Source organism: Podarcis vaucheri, assembly GCF_965113315.1.
Source record: "Podarcis vaucheri genome assembly, chromosome: 3".
NCBI classification, from domain to species: domain Eukaryota; kingdom Metazoa; phylum Chordata; class Lepidosauria; order Squamata; family Lacertidae; genus Podarcis; species Podarcis vaucheri.
In genome coordinates, this window is record NC_138761.1 from 38,601,827 (window position 1) to 38,625,640 (window position 23,814).

General features: G+C 41.0%; 1 protein-coding gene across 3 annotated transcripts in view; it reads right to left on the reverse strand.

The window, feature by feature from the left end:
* The window catches only part of GLP1R (glucagon like peptide 1 receptor), a 101,845-nt gene that overhangs the window by 43,810 nt on the left and 34,221 nt on the right, over positions 1–23,814 (reverse strand). For 2 of the 3 annotated variants that reach the window (XM_082214858.1, XM_082214857.1), the window contains exons 2-3: positions 10,488–10,584; positions 7,852–7,962 (exon numbers count right to left, since the gene is read on the reverse strand). In XM_082214858.1, coding sequence (XP_082070984.1) covers positions 7,852–7,962; positions 10,488–10,584 — 208 coding nt within the window. Of the gene's footprint in view, positions 1–2,230; positions 2,324–7,851; positions 7,963–10,487; positions 10,585–23,814 lie in introns of those variants that run through there. The other variant, XM_082214859.1, reaches the window with a different exon arrangement.

A 23,814-nucleotide genomic window follows, 5' to 3' on the forward strand; every position in this document is an offset into this window, starting at 1 on the left:
ACACTGTCCAACCATCTCGTCCTCTGCCATTCCCTTCTCCTTGTGCCCTCAAACTTTCCCAACATCAGTGTCTTTTCCAGGGAGTCCTCTCTTCTCATGAAGTGGACAAAATATTGGACCCTCCTCATCAGGATCTATCCTTCCAGTGAGCACTCAGGGCTGATTTGCAGTTCACAGCCTAATGACTCTCACCCACCTAGCACACTGTTCAAATAAGGCTCTGCATTTGTATTCATTCAATAGGGACATTCCCCTTGCTTAATTTGACTCCAGGGATGGTGATAATCAAGCTGCTTTCATATATGCAAAGCCAGGTTGTTTCTTGCAAAAGCAATTATGCTGATTGAGCACTTGTTCCTGCTCTTCCCTAACTCACTTCAGGTTACTCCAATTGTCAGGAAGCAAAGTAAATTAGCCCCAGAAGTGTAAAATGACTCTGGAAGTAAGCCAGAATCTGCTGTCATTATCTTCAAGGAAAAGCTATAAAAAGTGGGTTCCCTCATAAACATGACGCCATTAAGGATTTTGCTCTCGCTCAAATAAAATTTAAGGTGATGAATAGAAATTCTAAAAGTCAACATTTGGAACATGTTTGGGGGATAAAACTTTTATCTGCAGCACTTTCAAAATAAGTAGTAGGGACCTGTGCCTCCTGGGGACCATTTGGCCTATAACAGAAAAGCTCCCTGGAGGATCATCGTCAATAAAATGCAGGAATGTGAAAGGGTAACAATGCAAATATGAATCATTGTGCAAAATTAAACAGCCTGTGTGCTTGATGAGAGGCAAATGACTCCATTTCACAAGCTTAGCACTTTGCAACTTAAGACTATTTTGCAGAAATGAAATTATTAATAATTTATAAAGTATTTACATATTTTATGTTTTTTATCTTCTTTGCAACATTTACCTTCTCAGGCAGACTTATATTAGTACCATTTAAAATATGAGAAACATGCTGAGATACTCATCTATGCTGATAATTCAACTCAAGCGTGTCAGGTGCCCAAGCTCCATGCTTCAAACCAAATCTTTACTTTATTTAGCATAACACAGAATAATCTGGTTCACCAAACTAAGCGCAGAATGCCAGCTATGCATGGCAGACCACTGGGAGCAAAATAAGCCTTCTCGGTCTCTGTCCAACCGAGTCTGCAAGCGTATCGTGGTAGTAATGTCAAATACCTTAAATGTAATTACATGGAGTTTGGCTCTCAACTCCATCTCCACACTCAGGACATAACATGCAGGAATGTCTAGCTTGTATTGCTTTTAAATGTTTTTCTGTAGTTGTACACTGCCCTGATGTTTTGCAAAATGATGGTATATATATAAATAAACAAACTTAATATGGGGGCTTACATAAAAAGAAAAGGTGATGTAGTTCAGTATTCATCTATCCTGTGCCATATAGTAAAGGCTTAGGCAGTAAGTGGGATCAGGGAACCCAATGGCTGTTCCATTTAATTTATTAAAATATATGAAAACCACTGTTCATCAAATATGTATCAGGCCAATGTACAAAACAAGACCAAAAAGCTGTCATAAAGCTGTAAAACTATCAAACCAACTTTAAAATGCAGTGATGCGTAACATGATGGATTTAAAAAATAGGACATAAGTCTGGGCAAACAGTTTTTTTGTTTTTTTTTTAAACTTGGCACCAAAAAGCTAACAGAGATGGTTTCCTGTTGGGGCACCATAACAGAGAAAGCTCTCTCCCTTGTTGACACATAACATGCAAAAACGTATTGCACATAAAGCAGCAGATCTTAAGACATGGGCAGGTATGTATACGGGAGACATCCCTTCAGGTATTTGGGCCTTGAAGTTGTTCAGGACACTAAAAGGTTGAAACCAACATCTTCAATTGGGCCTGGAAGCAAACAGACAGGCAGCACAGCCTCCTAGGGATCAGTGTAAAAAGCATCCTATCCAGCCACACCAGATGTGGCTGCTGTGTTCTGCACTAACTGAAGCTTCTGAGTTGTCTTCAAGCAGAGGTCCATGCACAATGCATGATTGTAACCCAGTTGGGGGCTCCCAGATCATGGACCACTGTGGCCAGGCTATCCTCAACCAGGAACCGTCATAGCTGGTGAAGCAGCTGAAGATGGGAAGAGTCACTCCAAGTCAAACAAGCCACCTGGGTCTCGATCAAGCTAACTACCTGCTTTCTCAGGTAAAACTCATTGATGACATCACACTCCAAATCCCTGTATGATCTCACCTAGCAGCTTCAAATGTTCAAAAGCAACCCCATCCACCAACGCTTTCTTTGGAACTAGATAAGTGTGCAACCAGTATATCACCATGTCTGCTTCCCTCAATCCACAATAATAAGTACTGTGGACACAGTTCAGAAAAAAATAATAATTAAATGGGTTAGAATCAAATTTATCTTTGTATTGAAGGAATGCATCACTAAACACCCAGTTGAAACAACTGTGCTACTTGCATCCTGTACATCTAGTAAAGCCTTGACCTGCCATGCATTTTGTTCAGAAGTAAGGCTATAGTTTGAAGCAACACATTCTTGCCCCTGGCTCTTATGACCAAGCCATAAGGACACATCGTATCAGTGCTCCTGAGGCATAACTATGCTGCACCAGTCTGCAGCAAAACCCTGTGTACTCCAGAGGGCATAAGAAAAACAAATGTGGTTACTGCACCTATAACTCTTGTTTGGAACTTGCGTCCCTGGAAGATTTTCTATTTAAGAGGATTTAGGGCCATTAGACAATAAATATTAGGACCCTGAAGGAGTCATAAAATGTAAAATGGATTACCGTAGCAACTCCAAGCTTTCTTGGTCTACACAGTGTTATTGGCAGCAGGGCTTAAATTATAAAACGGTAACAAAAATGAGATTACATTCCCAGTGACAGTAACAAGAGATAGATACCCTCTCTAAAAGAGAAAGCTCTATTTTCCTGAGGACACGATATTCTTATGCTCCTTTGCAGTTGCAGTGATTCCACTGAATGCCAGAAATTGTCTCAGCATGGTTGAAAAAGGGAAGGTAAATTTACCAGTGCTTGATTTACCACTGGGCAAGTTTTTTACATTTAGCTCAGGAAAAATCCCCCACCTAAAAAGACCTGAAAAAGTGAGCCCCTGAGTATTCTTCCTACTCACTCGAGGAAGAGCAGAAATGAAAGTATCCTGGATATTGATAAGGTTGGACGTTATCTCTAAGAAATTAAAAGCTGTTTATAGGCTTCATAGAGATCTTCATTTTTAAAAAAGGAGCGGGAGAGCAAGGCAGCTATTATTTAAGGACAAAAGGGGGTTGTAGGGAGAACAAAAGCCTGCAAAAACCAAGCCCCTGAAGAGATGAAAAAGCAAATGATACTCTCGCTTGGCTACAATACGGAAAAATAAATTTTCATCTCACTGTCCTCTTCCTAGAGTTTCTGCCAAGCTTGATGTGTCATCTGCCAGCAAAGCTCATTTTGGGGGGCGGGAGGGGGTCAGGGGGGTCCTGTAGTTTCTATCTTGGAGTGTGAAGTACATTGAGGGTGAACAAAATCTGTGATTCAGGAGAAACAGCGCAAATGTTCTCGTTCACAGCAAATATGAATATGGGCAGTGCAAATAAGGTAAATGCCCACATCGTAAAACTCTCTAAAGCCAAGCGCTCACCAGTGGGCCATGCAAGACAGGCTTCGCTCCTGCTGCCAGGTGTCTAGGCCCACTAAATTAACTGCCAGTAACAACTACACAGATTTCTGTTCTTTTTAAAAGCAAGTGATCATGTTGCATTATTACCAATAGTGATAGCTGTAATTAAACTCTAACCTGAGAGAGCTACAAACCTCTTCATCTGCATGGACAATGAAAGCTGATGAATACAACACGAAATAGTTCATGGCTTTCACCCTTTAAGGAACTGTGAGACACCTGACTAATTTTGACCACAGCTTCTTTGGCCAAATTGACAGTCTTAGTTGGGCTCCACTTGACAGAGGAAAACTCAGGTGCTGGGAGCCAAAGTTGACAAAAGTAGCCAGTCCTAACAAAGTATGCATCATGGTAAATTTATTTTTGAAGCCTTTATTGCACATAGGCAATTAATGGTTTGTTACACATTTTCCGAGTTCAAGCCTCCCTAGGTCTGCTTGCCCTCATAAAATTACCGGTTTAGATGCTAATAATCTTGATACTTGACAGAAGTTCAGCTATGAAGCTTTAGTACATGTATTCATTTTTGGCCAGCTCTAAGTGGCCAAAATACTTGAAGAGAAGACTCTACAGTTTTTATCTATAAGCTGCCTTGAATCCCTGTCAGGAAAAAAGGCAGGGTATTAATTAATTAATTAATTAATTAAATTTTAAGGAGTGGCAGAACCATTAGCTCTCTCTTTGCACTATTATTCTACATAAAGGCAGAAATAAGAGAAGTAGGTGGCTTTAGAATTACGCAGCTGCTGCCATCTTGGGCTACGTGAAATGGCCTGACTTTTGCTAACTTAAACAAATTCTTATTTACAACAGTTTTAGTAAGAGTTCTGTCTAAAAGGGAATCCATTATGCACCCTCACTTAATGAAAAACCTAACTTAGTTTATCTGGTTACATAATTTCTGGAAAAGGATTTAATGTCCAGATTGGCAAAGGAAACTCAAAAAGATTTTTTCCCATATGCTGATTAGGTTTTAGTACATAATTAAGGCCCAAGGAGGAAGACCCATCACATTGCTGCTGTGGTGAGGTTTTGGGAAGTTAAGTTTATTCATTTTTTTTTATTTATAACAATATTCATATACTGTTATTTATTTATTTATTTATTTATTTATTTATTTTAAAAATCAGAGCATTTACAATAATTACACATAAAGCTATACAATAAAACTATATAAAAAGTTAAAATCAGAAATAAATTAACTAATTATGGAAAGATATATTCTTAATTGTTTGTTTAAGTCTGACGGGATACACAAGTTTTCAGCAGGCCTTGAAAAGTTGGGATAGAAGGTGCCTGCTGAATCCCTTGTTGACATTCTTCTGTCTCAGGGGACAATGGAGTGTGCCTTAAGGGGTGAAGTCAAACCGCTGCAATTAGCAGCATCAAAGTGACCTCTCTAGGGTACAAGCATGGGCAGTGTGCATGGAGATCCTGGGCTGCTCAGATGACAAGACTCTTGGCCTCACTGGCGCGGTCCAAAGGAAAGGAAAGCAATGTGTTGGGCACCAGCTTGGCTGCGGGAGTTGCCGGAAGCAGGCATGCAAGGTGCCATCCAACTGTCTTAGGGAATACACTCTGGATTTGTGCAGGGTTTACTCCTTAACCTTTTCTTTTCCCAAAGCTATTATGCAAGGCAGCATAGGTTTAGGATCAGAGTTTTCCTTCTCCTAGATGGGCTACCTTTGTAGGTTGGTGAGCCCCATCTGCCCCTCACTTCTCTCTTGGGACGGGGGCCAGGTAGGAATTTTTCCATTTGGCCACTTGGTTTTCGCCTACCTCTTAGCAATCATCACAACTTTGTAAGGTTTGGCGGTTAGGCATTGGCTCATTGATTTGTGGGGGAGGGGAGGTCGACCATCGCCTGCCCCTCCATTGACCAAGGGTATTCTGTTGAAGGAATCCGGGGCCTGGATCCTGTCCGAAGTCCACTTGAGGGGCTAGGGCCATGCCAGGCCTCTGGGAACACCAAGGAGAGCTACAGGCGGGTTCCCTGTGGTTTAAAGTTGTGGCCTAATTTTTTGCCCATTAACCTTAAACCAAAATTCTGTGTCAGTGTGAATTTTTATTCTAACGGGGGCTGGCTTGGGGCCTTGACACGCAATTGGTTTCGTCCACTCAATCCACAAGAGTATGTGTTCAAATGCAGGGAAAGTCCCTAACTCACTGAGGATTTGAGACCTATCAGCTAGCCTCACCTGGTTTAGCTGGCCAGTTAAAGCTGTTTCCTAGGGGGTGGCTGCTGTTGTATGCTGATAGCTTCTAGGAGCCACAGGTGGGAGCTGAGTACTGGGTGGAGATCAAAGGTGGACAAGCTACCCCAGAAGGAATGTGACATTTCTCCCAGCAGATGTACTACCCCTCTCCTAATACAGAGCCAATGACACAAAAGACTTGGTTTGCTTGTAGTTATCAAATGAGTCTCGCCAACTTGGGGAATGATCAACAATGCTGCTGCAGATTATCTCAGCGGCTGGCCTGGAATATAAGGGTTCAAGCAGTCCCTGAGGTACCCTCTACCTATGTTGTTCAGGGCTTTGTAAATTAATACACGGACCTTGAACCTGACTTGGTAGTGGATGGGCAGCCGGTGCAGATGTTTCAACAAAAGTCTCATGTGTTGTCAGCAAGATGCCCCTGATCAGCATTCTGCACCAGCTGGAGTTTATAAACCCAAGGGCAGCCCCACATAGACTGCACTGTAGTAATCCACTTTAAAGTAAAAGTATGATTAGATTAACAGCACACACAAACAACTACATGTCCATTTATAATTGAGGAGACCAAGGACTGCCACAGCCCATCATCAAGTCTATTGGGACAACAAAGAAAAATTAGGATATACTATAGTAACAGGAATGAGAGGATTATAAAGCTTAATTTGTTTCCAAAGTGGTTTGCAATCCTTTAATGAAAATTTCTGAAGAGATCCAAATGTTAATGTGTTTTAAGTGAAAATTGTATTCTACCCCAAGATAATTCAGCTTTTGCTTATTTGCAAAAGTACATGAAAGATGCAGCACATTCTGGTAATTTATTGAGGTACAGGATTATGGTAAATCTTGGCTCTCTCCTGCAGTGATGATTTTTAGTGCTGTTAGCAGCCAAATGACTGCCACCGAGTCCTAAGTTGGAAAATAAATAGGTTTGCTGAAGGGAAGGCATTTAATCCTGCATGTAGGTTATTAGATAAAGGGGGGAAAGAATTATTGAAAGGAGTTATAGAACGTTTGATGGGCTCTTATATCAATTAATTGGGAAGTCAACAATTTTGCACATTAATACAAGCAAATTTTTAAGTAGCTGTAAATAATGTATATGTTTATTAATGATTGAGAAACTGATAAAGAGCTTGTAAATTAATTTTCAGATGACCCTAAGATAACAGTCGCTAGCAACCAAACATAATACAATATGAATACTCATGCAAGAGAGAGAGAGAGGTATGTCAGAAAAAAGGACTTCAATGTCTTTCCCACCCATACTCAGCATAGCACCCGCCCCACCCCACCCCCCATTTATACTGAAGGGATCTTTGGAATTAAAACCGACAGTCCTGAACCAGTCCATACGTCAATTACCTCTTTGTTCAAGTAACACCAAGTCCCAATGTATTTCCCACCCTACATGACCCAGCACCTAAGTGGTAACTACAAAAAGGAGTTAGTGTGTGTGAGTGTGGGTGTGATTAATTAAGTTCATGCAGACCTGCTCATGTTTCTGGCTTGCAAGGCCCTATTGCTTGCCACTTATATTTTCATGATCAAGTTGGGTTTACACTGCACATGCATTTACTATTATACCACAGTGATGCTTGCACTCATTGTTCAGAGAGAAGTCAGACTACACACATAGCTGTTGGGCACATGCAGAGTTCCAGATGAACTTAGCAAGTTAGTGGCTAAGAGTGTCGAACCACAACCAAGAAGCGCAATATTCAAGTCTCCCCTTACCCATGAGGCTCAGTGGGTGACCTTGGGCTCTCTCTTAGCCTAATCTACCTGTTTTTGAGGATAAGATGGGAAGTGAGAATCATGTCTTCCACCTTGAGTTCTTTAAAGGAGTGGCAGAATATACACGCAACAAACATATAAATAAAATTAGCAGGCTGGTGGGAGAGAAATTGTGTATACTAGATGTTCTTCAAAGATAGGAAAACATACTTACCTGGGCTAGGTGATGGAAGATACCAAGGGCAGCTCATGTTCACGTAGGTGCCAGGCAGACCATCAGGCCAGCATGCATATTCATCAAATGTCCTGTTGCAGAACTTGCCTTCTACAGATAGATAATATTTGGAGAGAAATTGGAAGAAAATGAAGAAGCAGTTTTATGAGGTTGCATTGCAAGAGTCCAAATTGGGAGGATTTAATATTAGATAGGTACCCCCACCCCCCCACCCCAAAAAAGATCTAAATCCATTATTTGTGTCTTACACCAATCATCAGTCTCAATACTTCTACAGCCCTGTTCAGCAACTAAGACTGAATAGAAACCCAATCCAGAACCGAGTGTTGTAATAATGACAGCCCGTTCCCTAATAACACCCCACAACACATAGACACAAACATTGGGGGGGAAGGAGGTAGGAAAAATAACCATTCTATCTTTACAATTTACTTCAAGCTGCTAGACAGCTACAACTGTAATTTAATAGCATGACTCAATACAGACTGCACAAACAATTCACAGCATTTGTTAGTGAAGTTCTTGCCATTCTGTTTATTAATTCAATATACTTCTATCCCCTTTATCGTCTATCTTGAAACTCATGGGGTTCCTAGGTGGTCTCCCATCCAGATACTGACCAGACCCTAATCTACTTAGCTTCAGCAAGACAGCTGTGTCATGTGCCCTCAGCTCGTTTCTTGGGTCCTTGTCGCTTTCCTCATTGAATCCCTGGCATAAGGTGATTGTGCTTCACCATCAGCTCCAATTCTACTTGCTAAATGGCTAAGTATGACCTCAGTGGTTCTCCACCTGTCTCAGCTGACCAGCAACTTGGTCTTGAATTGATAAGATTATCACTGTAGCCTTTGGAAGAGGAGCAGCTGCCATTGAAGGTACTATCCTGGTACCAGATATCCTGCTTTGTCTGGTTTGCAACACACGTCTCTGGCATTGCATTTGCTAGTTCAATAACTCAACATACCTTATGTATTTTTCTCAATACAAATGATCTGCTGTCATGCTCTTAATTCCACACTATACACACTGACACATTGCTGAAATACTCACACAAAAGCCCACCAATCAGCATTATAGCTTATTCAACATGCTAAAGGCTCAGTTTCAGATTTATTAAACCATCAGCCTAGGAGTGTAGTTGGCTGCCTAGCAGAGCAAAGAGAGATTAATACCTTCTTACTATTATTGCTACCAGCGAGTGTCATTCTCTAATGTTACAGGACAATTCTAAGAAGCAGCAATGGAAAAATCTAATGCTTTAATATATATGGGGGGGGGGGGCTACAAATTGAGTCTTATCCATTCCAGTGGGTTGGGACCAGAACATTTTAATGCTGCAGGCTTTCTTTTTCAAATTACTAGGAACCAAATGACCAGAAACCTGAACTTGTTACAGTAGGTTGTGTTTTCATTCAGTTGGTTGGTACAGGTTTTGATACCATCATATAGTCAAAACAACCCAACATTTTGTGATGTGTAAGTGATAAAGCAAGGGCATGATGAAAATAATTTGTAAAATGAAATTTTTAAAAAAGACAATCACTCCTGCATAATTTGGATCTTAGGCTGCCTCCTCCTGATATGGGCATACACACATTTAAAACAATCCAATACAGCCTTCTTCCATCTGCCTTATTTCATCAAGGTTATTATAGTGGAACGGGTACATATTCAGCAAGAGTGTCCCAATCTGGAACCCTTTCTGATAGACACCTGCCAAGTCCAGTTTTAGAAAGCCTGTTAATACATATTTGTTTTACCAAGTAATTTTAGCTGACTAAATTACTCCTACCACTATGATGCACTGATACTGTATACTTACAGTAATATATATGTTTAATATTTGAACATTTAAACTTTTAATGTAAGCTATCCTAAATGCCTTTAATTAATACAATACCAATACGTGTGTTTTTTAAAAATATATATAAAATGTTGTCTTAAAACACAATCATTTCCCTTCTGAATGCAGATAGCAAAAAAAGGGGGGACAGCTTACTGAACATTGTAATGTGAGGTAGGGGAATTCCTCCCTTGTACATGGACTGGCACCCCCATAATAATTATGGCACACACTGCACTGGAGCACCCAGCAGCAAAAGTTACAAGTACATGCCTAGGTGGAGCCACTCCACAATTAGTTTATCAAATATGGGACGGGGGGGGGAATGCACTTGATGCCCACTATTGTTTTTGTTTCTGACTCCCTCCCACATCCCACACAATATCCCCTAATTTTAATCAGACTATTGACCCATGTAGCTCAGTACTGTTCATTTAGACCAACAGTGAGTCTCCAAGGTTTCAGAAAGACATCTGTTCCACCACCAGCTGAAGATAACAGGGATGGAACATGGAACCTTTTGTATGCAAAGCAAGCTCTACCACTGAGCTGCAATCCTTCTCTTCTAGCTGGGTGAGGCGCACACTCTATAACTTAGCAAAATTCATTTCCTTCCATCGTTAGGAACTTGGCCCTTCAAGACACTGTAGACCAGGTTGCAGAAACTAATAAGAAGGAGAGATGATGGAAAATACATTATGGCCTATGAGAACTGTAGCAGTATGCAGTTAGGATGCTCTTTGTGAATGCCATTTGTGCTGAGCAGCCTTACCTGCCATAAGAGGGGGTGTTTCATGGAGATACTCCAAACACTGAAGCCGATATTCTTCCCATTTCTGCTTCAGTGAAGGAAAGGAGAGCTGGGGTCTCTGGAAGGAAAGAAAATAGCATCTCAGATATGTTGTTAACCAAATCCAGTTATTTAGTGATGGGTTTCCTGGGACGCGGGTGGTGCTGTGGGTTAAACCACAGAGCCTAGGACTTGCCAATCAGAAGGTTGGCGGTTTGAATCCCCGCGACGGGGTGAGCTCCTGTTGCTCGGTCCCTGCTCCTGCCAACCTAGCAGTTTGAAAGCACATCAAAATGCAAGTAGATAAATAGGTACTACTCCGGGGGGAAGGTAAACGGCGTTTCCATGCGCTGCTCTGGTTTGCCAGAAGCAGCTTAATCATGCTGGCCACATGACCCGGAAGCTGTATGCTAGCTCCCTCAGCCAATAAAGCGAGATGAGCGCCGCAACCCCAGAGTCAGCCACGACTGGACCTAATGGTCAGGGGTCCCTTTACCTTTACCTTTCCCTGTGCATTAAAACATAGTAAACAACTTTACATTATGGGATCAAACTCCCCAAACGAGCAACAGCTCCCAGGCGTTAGGAACTAGCATGTAAAGTGACCAACCAGGAGACAGATATTCACTGAAATATTTTGCATTTTTCCTATACAGTAAACTACAAGCCCCCCTTTTCCTGCTTTTAGAATCAAGATGACACTGGCAACCACTTAAACCAATGCCCATACTGGCATCCCTCAATGCTCTGTTGCTTGACACATTATTCCTTGTCGACATCTGGCAGGATTTATGAGAATTATACATTGTTTTCATCACATAAGGCCTTCAATCTTCTGTAATAAATGAGCTGTCCTTTCAAAATCACTCTCTAGCAAGATATGCTTGTTGTGAACCCACAACAATGCCAATACCAACCTGCTCACTGACAATGGCACGAGGGCCCTCATCCAAGATCACTGGTTATCACTAGCCCCAGACATTGAAGACAACCCCTTCCCCATTGCCAGGCTCCTGCCTACACAGTCAGATACCCCAACACCCCTCCACGCCAAATTAGTGAAGGTGGAGAGGCCTCTGGCTGAGACACTGTGCAGGAGAAGCAGCTTACGCCTCAATGCTTGGGAACTTATTGGGTCATGACTCCATGAAAGTAGAAGCCTGAGTATAAACAGAAGCAAGCCACTGTGTTCATCCATGTAGAGCAGTGTTCCCAATTAGCTAATTACTGAGAACCCTCCTATTTTTCAAAAGCCAAGCCATGGACCCCCTACTTTTGAAAATGTTGCTCACTCTGTGGTATTTACCTATGCAAAGCAATTTTTTGAAGAAAATGTGGGGTAGCCCCTAAAAAGCAAATGGTTTTAAGTATACTATAAAAAAAGACCATCACCAGACAGTAGGAAAAACTTGTCTCCATTGCTCCACTACAACTGAATTTAAAAAGCAATTGTGTCCCTAACTTGCAAGTGTTCCGTATGGGAAGGCTTTTTATATGAGAGAGTATTCAAACATGCTATTCCTTACTTGTAATCAGAGTGGGTACATCTTAGCAAAACTTTGCAGCATATGGTTCTGCTAATTGGGGGATCTTGCACCTTCAAGACATAGGTGAAGGCTTGGTCAGGGCTTGATGAAGTATTGATGAAGAATGAGCAGCAAACAGCTGGAGTTTTGTAACGTTGGTAAGAGGAGGGGGAGCCTTGAAGAAACAAATAAAATTCTCATTTGCAACGGCAATGAGGAAGGATCAGGAAAGGGAGAAGAAGACTGAAGAGGGACCTATACTATTGAAGGTGTGACTAGCCAGATTTGTGCCTAGTCTCTATTTAACAGTCTCTAGTAACCTGGCAGTAGACGAGGAAACACAGGGTGAGAGAACAAACCTTCCCAGTTAGACATTCCTGACATTAAGACACATTCCATGGACTAGAGGGTTTTTTGTCTTGCTCCTACCTCCCCATCCCCCTTTTTCCTTTTGTGTAATGACTTTTAAACTGTGAGCTTGAAGGCAGGGGTTGTCTTTTTAAATTTTAAATTATTGATATGTAAGCTTTTACATCTGAGGAGCAAGGTAAAGAAAATATAAATGTTTAAAGAAGTTTGGCAGGTATGAACACATTTTGGTACATTTTGCTGCCTTCTCATGTACCATCTAAAACAAACGTCCATAAAACTAAATTATGAACTTAAAAATTTACCATCCTTTAAATAACTAATGGCCCATCCAAACCATCTTCAGTAGTCTAGGCTGGATACTTAAGAAGAAGTCATAAAACCATCAGCAGGAACCTAATTTTGCAAAATCTACCACAAAGCTGCTGAAATGTCTCTTGACCACAGTTGTTGATACAAGTCTATACCCGCAAGCAGAAGGATTAACAGCCCTTGTAGTTTTATTTTAGCAGTTTGAATTGAAAGTTTGGGGAATACTCTGTCTGCATATCCATATTTTCCTTTTGGCAGGAAAGAGTGGGGAGGGTATTTGGTGGAATAAAAATCCCACTTTCTTTGTATATAATTACACACATTTACGTTTGGTTCCAGACATTTGTATTCATATATAAACATACACCAGGTCCCAAAATCTCAAAGACCTCCATGAAGGCTCAAGCATAATTCTCTAAATTTCATGCCAAAATGCGTAACATACGCATTCATCTCTTGCTGCCCTCATTCTCTTCCATTACTGCTGTTCTTACTATCAAAACTTATATCAACCTTGTACTTAACTCTTTGTCTGGTAGCAATACATGAGCAGGGGGTGATCAGGATGGCAATGGAGCAGGGGGTGATCAGGATGGCAATGGAGGCACAGATTGCTCCATTCCTTGTTTGCATGATAGAACGTAATTTATTAGTACCCTTCTACAAGGTAGTACCTTTCCTTGCTGCCAGCCTCTTAACATTCTAGTAAATTATTTTTCAAGCTACTAAGAGAAGCTAGTTACAAGAGATTGTGATGGCCACCAACTTGTATGACTTTAAACAAGGATTAGACAAGTTCATGGAGCAAAAGACTATACTGTAAATGGCTACTAGTTATGATGGCTAGGTTCTACCACCACTGTCAAAAGCATTTCCAAGGCATACTGATCCATTTCCAAACCATACTGGTTCTGATCTTTCAAGCACTGAACACCTTGCTATGTGGCTAACTTGAGAACTGCCTCCTCCACTCCAAGCCTAATTCTTTGATCTTTGTTGGATTCCCTGTTCTGCATTTACTACCAATAAGTTATTATGATTTCTTTTGAGAGTATATTGAAAAGGAGGGTGTGAATGTAATAAATAGGAACACGCATAGTTGGAATTTTAGGCATGAAGCCCAATACTATGCACATTTACTCAAAAGCAAGACCCACCATATTCTACATAGTGGAGTATGCTAATAAAATGGAAGAATGCAATGATGCACTCAAGCCAGGAGTTAAGGAATTAAGAACCATTAAAGCCAAATAATTTGAACATACTTCTTTTTTTGCTGTGTGGTGTTATATTTTCCAACGCAAGTCAGAAGCAGACGGGGGAGTCAGGAAAAAAAGGAGCAGTTATTTGAGACACCTAATGGAGAAAAGATGGGGGGGCTGCCCTTGTGTGAAAAGCAAGCCAATGGCATTATAAACCATTATGTTCAATCACAAATATGCTCTCTGGGAATCATAAAAGGGATTGCAACCAACTTGCCTGCACACAACACACATGTTTATTAACTGCCTTTATTTCTGCAGTTTTTAATGTTAATTACAGCCTTTATCTTGTCGATGCAAAGCTCCCTGGTCTAAATCTAATCCTTGGCAGAATAGCTTCTGCTGGCACCTGTATTTCACCCACAGATCCAACTCAGGAATTAAAATTCAATAAGTGTAGATTTATGTACAAAATTTGTGTGCAGGCTTAGCTTGTCTGGGAATAAAACACAGCCCTGCTACTCATTAAAGCGCCCTGACATGGATGCAACTGCATGAAATCATTTTAGTGTAGGGATATATTTATTTATTTATTTTAATTTAAACGAATTGGTGAAAGTAGTCTTCCACCCAGGATAGGTGTTTTTAATACCTACTATGGACTACTTGAATTGTGATACTCGAATTTTTATTTTTAAATCCAAGTCATTCTCCCGGACACTTTTAAGTATTAGGTATTTAGGTATTTTTTATATGCAGGGAACCACACTTGGATCACTTTGATGTTACTCAAACATGCAGTACCACTATGAACACCACTTGTGGAAACAATGGCATGCAATCCCCTTCTAATGTTTAAAAGTCTACCAGATTTCCATTAACTATTATACGAGCTAAAGCAGAAGTATTCATTTCAAATGTACATTGCAGAACTCAATTTTGAGCAACTATCTGCATAGCACTCCTCATGCTAAATGAGTAACTCATAGTAAGTAGCCCGTTCTCCTCCCTTTTTTGCTCTCTCGTTGGCATTATTGACATCTCATTAATTGAGACCCATTGCACAAAGTGATAAGCTTTGCTAGTTTTTCTCTTTCAAAATACAGTGCTACCTTTAAGAAATAAAATGAATGCTTATTATCTCCTTAATTTATAAAAGACAGTTTTAATTTTTTTGTACATTTTTTTCTTTAAATAATACTTCATACGGCAAGTCTGTCCACCTACTAACCAGAATTAGATACCATATTTGTAGCAGTTTTTATATGCTACGACAAGGCAGGTTTTGGAAAAGTTATTAGCAAACTGTAATAAGAAAATAATCAGACATGTTCTCTTGTAAGAATGTCTAATTTGTGGGATTTGATTTAAATAAAAACATCCTGTTCCAGTAAGACAGACAAATGAAACCCAAAGGGACCAGAATTTATTGACTTAACCACATGTGCACTTCATATAATGCTTTCAGACACTATACAGATGTTAAAATCCAATGTTTTAAACTTTTATATAGAAATATATAAAAGACAAAACATATAATAGACACTACTTCATACAGGAAGTATATATAAAAATATATTAATGGAGGAGAGAGACAATGAGGGAGATACATTTTCATTATATTCCAATGATTTATAAATAAATCCCACATTATCAACAAATCTGATGAGCATTGCTTAAGTGGGTCCTTACTGACAGAAGCTCACTGTCAGTGAAACTATGGAAGGCCCTGAAAGATTTCTAATAGAGAGGCAAATAGAATGCCTAATTTGCTGGCATTCGTTAAGCAGGTTAGATATTGTTAACTTATTTCAATGTAAATTGGCCTTTGAAAGGGATTATGAGTTTGTAGCAAATTAAGTGTGACTCATGGCTAGAGCCACTGAAATTAATGGGCATGGCTTAAGTCCACTGATTTCAGTGGGTCTGTTCCAAGTATAACTTAAGTTGGATACAACTTTGTGTTTTATTCTGGTTTTTACTACTGCATGGTAGCCACACTGTATATCTGGAGAAATAAGCAGATTACAAAAAATACAAATCAATCAAATCATTGCATGGAAGATTAAAAAAATAATAATTCATGCTGTGCTAAGTACATACAAACATCATATTTTAAATACATTTGGCACTGGCAGAGATGTATAATCTGGTAACTCAACCATCTATGAAAGGTTGCTTCACTGGTTATAAAATTTATACACAGCTAATACCTTGTAGTTTCTTGTTCTCTTCAAATGCAGTGATGGGATATATGCAACCTCAGCCTTCCACATGCACTGTGATTTGAAGATTTTGTATATCACATGGCAGGACAGAGTTTCAAACAGAGATGTGCTCTCCCAGCATGTTCACACTCCTGTCTTAGCACTGTCTGCACTGGCTTGGTCATTTCCACAGAATGGAAGATGGCAGGATCCCTAAGGACGTGCTCTACGGGGAGCAGGCTTCCAACATCTGGCTTGTGTGCAGACCAACTGCACGTTACAAAGATGTCTGCAAGCTGGCAACATCAACCACACCGTGTGGGAATCCCTTGCAGTGCCTGGAGACCGACTGTCAGGTTGTGAATTCATAGCAGTGACCAGAGGAGGAATGACCACTGGGAGGAGTGAAGAGAAAAGAAACGCTATGCTGCATCTGCAGCAGCACTACTGGATACCTTCATCTGCCCCAGCTGCAACAAAACATGTCTCTTCCGTATTGGTCTCTGCAGCCACAGCAGACACTGCAACCTTCCAACAGCTGGACTTCATCCCCTACCCCAAGTGCACTTCTCCACTGTCTCCCAAGACAATGGATGCCAACAACAGCTCTCATCATCTCTGTTTGTTAGCCATGATGGTTGCGGCTAGTTGGAGTGCAACAACATCTGGAGGGCCAGAGGTTCCCCGTCTCTTCCACAGAGCATTGTGTAGTTTGCAAACACTCAGTTTCCTGTCATTCTCATAGGGCATCTCAGTTTGTAACATTCCCACATAGGAGGGTTTCTTGGTGGACCTTATTCAGCAAGGTTTTCTGGAAGTCTTGAAGTGTTAAAGGTTCAACAGCTGTTGAGAGCCTAAACAAATGTCAGGTTAGAAGTTCTGTCTTCTGTTTATTCAATCCCTTTACTCAAACCAGTTTATGATGCTTTTAAACTTCCTAACTCAATTTGTGGATTTCCAAAAGGTTTGATGAGGGCTCAGAATGTGTCCTGACTGAAGGAAAAGTAAATAAGGAGTGAGTGGGGAATTCTAACCAGCCTGAAATACATAGCATATGCTCATGTAAGCAGAAATGAGACCCAGTCACACTGGTTTCAGGCATCACAATGCTCCCTCAATACTGAATAACAGAAGATGTTTTGAATGTGTATTTCGAAGATGAGCAAATACAGCAAAATGAAACTATGCAAGCAAGAATAAAAGATGCTGTGTGAGTAGCAGTGGGATGCCATCACAATGCAATGCCATCAAATAGATGAGACAAGTACAAATTCGTTCAAATTGAGCACGGCACACACAACTAACTCATTTTGACAATATAATTAAGTGCAATTAATCTCTGGATAAATTACCCCACTCAACAAAGATCTGAAGCAAGCATCAAATGTACATTTCTTGGCTGTAATAATCATTTGACTTTAGATGGCAGCCTGGGTGACAGCCACACGAAGCACACTTGGCTTATTTAAAAACTTTAAAAAAGACACAACACTGTTCAGTATCGAAGAATGGATTTTAAAATGTATTGATACATTGTATACAGGGAGGTCAAAGTAAGTTGCATGATTCTATGAATCCCCTACCCATTCCCCAAGAAAGATGGGTTTGGGTTTGTTTCTTTTCCAGAGAGTTGCTGCTCTCCTGCTCCTAACACACTTAGAATCAAGCCAAGCCAGGAGGAAGCCAGAATCTGGTTTATTCTTAATTGCAAACCTGGGCTAATGGTTTGTTTCTCTCCAAACAAATCATGAGTAGAAACTAAAGTTTGTTCTTGGGTTACCATTCATGGTTTGTTTGGAGAAAAAGAACATAGGTTCTTTTAAACTATGTTTTAATACTGCACACGCACACCAAGCCATAATCAAAGCAAGGTCCACAAATGTTTTGGTTGCTTTCTAAAATAAAGTAATCTCAGTGGAAACACTATGTGGTACTGAGCAAGTCAGACAACCATGTTCCCTAAAAAGCTTAGTGACCTTTTGCAACCACCAAACAACAACTTCGGTGGTCTTAGGCATTCTGAAAGAATCCTTCATTAGAATACTTCCACAGTTTGGACCACTGAATATATAAAAGCAGTCAATGGAAAATCCATTAAGTGTCCTTATCTGTTTGAAAAACCTAGTTCCTGGAGCTCCATCTTGTGGTAAGAATGCAGAGATCCCTTACTCACACCCTGCAAAAAACATACAAAAAGACAGGAACAGCAGGGCAACTACTTTAAGGCAAACAGAGCTCAGCCGGCAATGATAGAATAAAGAACTTCTTCAAGTTGCCAGTCACGATTTCTCCTAAATTTCAGAATTCAAAATACTGTGCTGTCAGCTGTTATTCTAATCATTAACTTGTGTAGTTTTTATTTCTGAATGTGCTTCAAAGTTAGATGAAAACTGCAATCCTGGGGGAAAGTATCTACTTATTGGATGACTGGATTATGGCATCATCATTCAGCTACGGGGCGGAATATATACATATGTTAAGCTGGGTTTCCACTTCTTTTTTGATAGCTTTGCTACCACCTTACGATGATCGAGTTGCAGTCTTTAAGGAGGGAAGAAGATGGGGGCTCCATTGCTCTGTTGCTGAACTGGACTCACCCTGCATCTTTCTTGCCTTTCTTGCTCAATCTGCTGTCAAGATTCAGTCCACAAAAAATATTGACTGGCCACAGCAGACCTTTTGAGAACGAGACAGTTGCAGGGAGAGTGACAGTTCTTGTTCCTCTAACCAACCCATTATTCAATTGAAAGCAGTTATGGAACCAGTACTGAAATCTGAGCATTAAGGTTTCTCTCCATTGTTGTGTAATTTAAATCAAGCTGGTAGTAACTGAAACAAATTCAGGAAGGGCTCTTGCTCTCATGAGGTGACCAAGGAATCAGAAAAGCATCAAGTAGCATCAAACATTGACAGTAACCAGAACAGACCTATAAAACTATTAGTTCACAACCATTTAACAGAAACACATTTAGCATCATGGAATGAGTCCTTAGTTGCCATTAAAACAAGGATTGGAAGATCTCAAATTTCTCTAGCTGCTGCAGTTCAATTGGGAGCCACACAAGTCCAAAATTCAAGGGAAGAAGATCATCACCTTTCTACCCAGATAATGGAAAACAAGACACATTTGCTTCACATTGTAGTTGCTGGCACTTTATCAGATTTCAAAGAAAAGTGTTTTCTCAACCTTTATTTCAGAGTAGTTGGGAGATATTGTGATGGCTAGACTCGTGGCTTGCAAAATATACTTACAAAAAAAAGCATAGCCGCAGTTCTACCAGTCAGAGATGGGACCAGATTGTGGGGAAGGGGGGACAATTGGAAATAAAAGATTAAACTAGGAAAACAGGAAATTAGGAGGCTATACACTAGGGACATTAGCTATGCAAATCTTTTCCCCCTAGATTTAGCAAATTGCATCATATATAGAACACCAAACATAACAGCTAAAGTTGGGTGGATTTACCTTATGATTATTTTTGTTCTCATGCCTCAGCCTAGAGCTATGAGACACTTGGGAGCATTATTTTGCTTGCATCTCGTTTCCCCTCCCCACCTCCAGATTCTTCCAGAATTAGTGTGATTAGTTAATCTGTTGATGCACAGCTGTATTTCATGCCTTGGTTCTGTTTTGGAGTCGTGTTTCTTTTAGGATATTTCCTTTAACTGGAAGAACCCAGGCACCAAATTAATATTCCCATACTCCCTTCTAATATTGAGCATTTGGCAGATCTCAGTTTGCATGCACATATAAATGTATAGGGGAGAGGTGTGGTGGTGTGATCAGACACCAAGGGGAATCGGGCCTGTGATGGTGAGAGAGAATGGCAGTTTACTGACCTGCTCCAGCCAAATGTCCTGCTTCCTCCAAAAGAGGTTTATCATAGATTAACTCAACAGCCAACTCAAACAGAACTTATGCTGCTGTCACCAAAGGCGTTTGTTTCAACTTCAAGCCAGGGAGTGGGGTACGGAAAGAGAATGATGACACGCTTGGGACAAGTGCTCACCAAGGGCACCAAGACACAACAGCAGAAGCTTCTGCAATGGGGACCTCTCAGTCAATGATGGTGGACCCTGTAGTGGCAGGGGTTACGAGAACCTGAGCTTGACATCTACCCAGGCTGTATTACTCACTATGTCAGGCACTCTGGAGCAAGAAGAGAATTTTAACCCACAAAGTATGAGCCTATTGATAGCTAACATCTATAGGTTGTGATCAGAGGATAAATCCTGAGACACTGACACAACATAACTCCGACATTGTCCTATCTTGGTCGTCTCAGTCACTGAGAAAGCTATAGCAAGTGTCACTGTGCCCAAGTCAACAGCAGTACTAAATCAGATCGTATGTATTTCTCTCCAAAACAGAGTTCTGAATATGCCGGCTTAGGTGCCCCTTCTCTCAGACTGACAGCATATGCATTCGGTACAAGCCCATATTCCTAAACAGATAAGGATTGTACAAGCAGAGAAAAAACTAACGTGTTCCTGGAATTTGGCTACCTTTTCCAAGATATGCAATGATATTGCTAGCAAGCCACAGGTGTATGTTGGGAAACTGTGTACGTACAGCTACTCACACAGAGTCAATTAAGGTTTGGCAGACAGCCAGAAGGCAATCTGAAGGAGTAAGTCTGCCTGGAGATAACAGAGGCATGGAGACAGCTCCCTGACTGGTCAAGCTCTCCCAAGGGAGTGATAATTAATGGTCTACTAACTGGTAGTTCAGGAGTTCAGTTGTTCTGTGTCAGTGTAGGAGTTGTGAGTCGTGTATGAGAGAGCTAGCTAAAGATCCGTGTTCTGTTCCTGTAAATAGTCCACTGTATATAATAAACACCTAACTATAAGTTCCTGGTTCCTACTTTGTCTATCCTGTCTGCAGCCAAGTTGCCAATTGCTTCCGTGGATTCTGCGTTTACTCTGCTAGGTCTGGTTAAGGTCCTGCAACTAGTCAGAAAGTTGCAAAACACCAATAGGTTTTGCCAATAGTGTATCTGTATTTATACCCAGTAAGTACCATCAGCCCATCTAGCTTAGTACAGTCTGCACAGGCCAGCAGCAGCTCTACAGGATATCAGACAGAGGACATTCCCAGCCTTAACTGGAGCTGTTGGGGATTGAACATGGGACCTTCTGCAATGAGGGAAAATCAAGTTCTGTGCTGTGAATAGTTGCTAGATCATTTCCCGTTATTAAGAAAATATTTTTAGTGCATAGGATCAGAGGAGATGCAAGACACCTGAAGAATGCCATCCCCAACTTGCTATCCATGGGGTCACAAGAGTCGGACACAACTAACCCTAACCCAAAAATCTCAGAAACCTCATCAGGAGGGCTTTAAACTGACTAATGTGGGGGAGGGAGTCAGTGCTCCTGAAGGTAGGAGTCTATCAATTAATGAAGATGATCATCCAAATGTCATAGACCAAATGGAGCAAACAGCACGCGGACCTAGTGGTGGGAGGAAAAAAATCCTTAAATAAGAGACACGGGGGAATGATTAATGGACTTCAAGGTCTGTACACTAATGCGCAAAGCATGGGAAATAAACAAGATGAGCTTGAGCTCTTGGTACAGCAAACTAAATATGACATAATAGGCATCACTGAAACCTGGTGGGATAAGTCCCACGATTGGAATGTAATAATGGGGGGATACAATCTATTTCAGAGAAACAGACCAGACAAGAAAGGAGGAGGAGTGGCGTTATATGTCAGGGATGTGTATACCTGTGAAGAGATCCAAGATTTAGATCCTCAAAGCCAAAGTGAGAGCATTTGGGTCAAAATTAAGGGAGAGAAGAATAACAGAGACCTCATTGTGGGAGTTTACTATAGATCCCCAAGCCAAACGGAGGACATAGATGATGCCTTCCTGGAACAGATGGCCAAGCATGCAAAAGGAAGGGAGATAGTAGTAATGGGGGACTTCAATTACCCAGATATTTGTTGGACGTCAAACTCAGCCAAGAGCATAAGGTCAAACAGATTCCTCACTGGCCTTGCAGACAACTTCATTGTCCAGAAAGTGGGAGAAGCAACAAGAGGAACAGCCATTTTAGATCTGGTCCTAACCAATGTTGATGACCTGGTTAGTGGGGTAGAAGTGGAAGGATCATTAGGCGCGAGTGATCATGCTCTTCTGAAGTTTACTATACAGCGGAAAGGAGCAGCCAAGCATACTAGGACTCAATTTCTTGACTTTAAGAAAGCCGACTTCATAAAACTTAGGGAAGTGCTGGGTGAGATCCCATGGACAACAATACTAAAAGGAAAGGGAGTTCATGATGGCTGGGAGTTTGTTAAGAGGGAGATACTAAAAGCACAACGTCAGGCAATACCAATGAGACGGAAACATGGAAGGTGCCTAAAGAAGCCAGGGTGGCTATCTAAAGAACTTTTAACTGAATTAAGATTAAAAAAGGATGTGTACAAAAAATGGAAAAGGGGGGAAACCACCAAAGAGGAATTCAAACAAATAGCCAGCACGTGTAGACATAAAGTCAGAAAAGCTAAAGCACAGAATGAACTCAGGCTTGCTAGAGAGGTTAAAAGCAACAAAAAAGGCTTTTATGGGTATGTTCGTAGCAAAAGGAAGAACAAAGAAACAGTGGGGTCACTCAGAGGAGAAGATGGTGAAATGCAAACAGGGGACACAGAAAGGGCTGAACTACTCAATGCCTTCTTTGCCTCAGTCTTCTCCGATAAAGAAAACAATGCCCGACCTGAAGAATTTGGAGCAAATGATTCAGCAAAGGAAACACAGCCCAGAATAACTAAGGAGATAGTACAAGAATATTTGGCTAGTTTAGATGTATTCAAGTCTCCAGGGCCAGATGAACTGCATCCAAGAGTATTAAAAGAACTGGCAGATGTGATCTCAGAACCACTGGCAGTCATCTTTGAGAATTCCTGGAGAACAGGCGAAGTCCCGGCAGACTGGAGGAGGGCAAATGTTGTCCCTATTTTCAAAAAGGGGAAAAGAGAGGACCCAAATAATTACCGCCCAGTCAGTCTGACATCAATAGCAGGGAAGATTCTGGAGCAGATCATTAAGCAAACAGTCTGTGAGCACCTAGAAAGGAATGCTGTGATCACCAATAGTCAGCATGGATTTCTGAAAAATAAGTCATGTCAGACTAACCTGATCTCGTTTTTTGACAGAATTACAAGCCTGGTAGATGAAGGGAACGCAGTGGATGTAGCCTACCTTGATTTCAGCAAGGCATTTGACAAGGTGCCCCATGATATTCTTGTAAAGAAGCTGGTAAAATGTGGTCTTGACTATGCTACCACTCAGTGGATTTGTAACTGGCTGACTGACCGAACCCAAAGGGTGCTCATCAATGGTTCCTCTTCATCCTGGAGAAGAGTGACTAGTGGGGTGCCACAGGGTTCTGTCTTGGGCCCGGTCTTATTCAACATCTTTATCAACGACTTGGATGATGGACTCAAGGGCATCCTGATCAAATTTGCAGATGACACCAAACTGGGAGGGGTGGCTAACACCCCAGAGGACAGGATCACACTTCAAAACGACCTTGACAGATTAGAGAACTGGGCAAAAATAAACAAGATGAATTTTAGCAGGGAGAAATGTAAAGTATTGCACTTGGGCAAAAAAAATGAGAGGCACAAATACAAGATGGGGGACACTTGGCTTGAGAGCAGTACATGTGAAAAGGATCTAG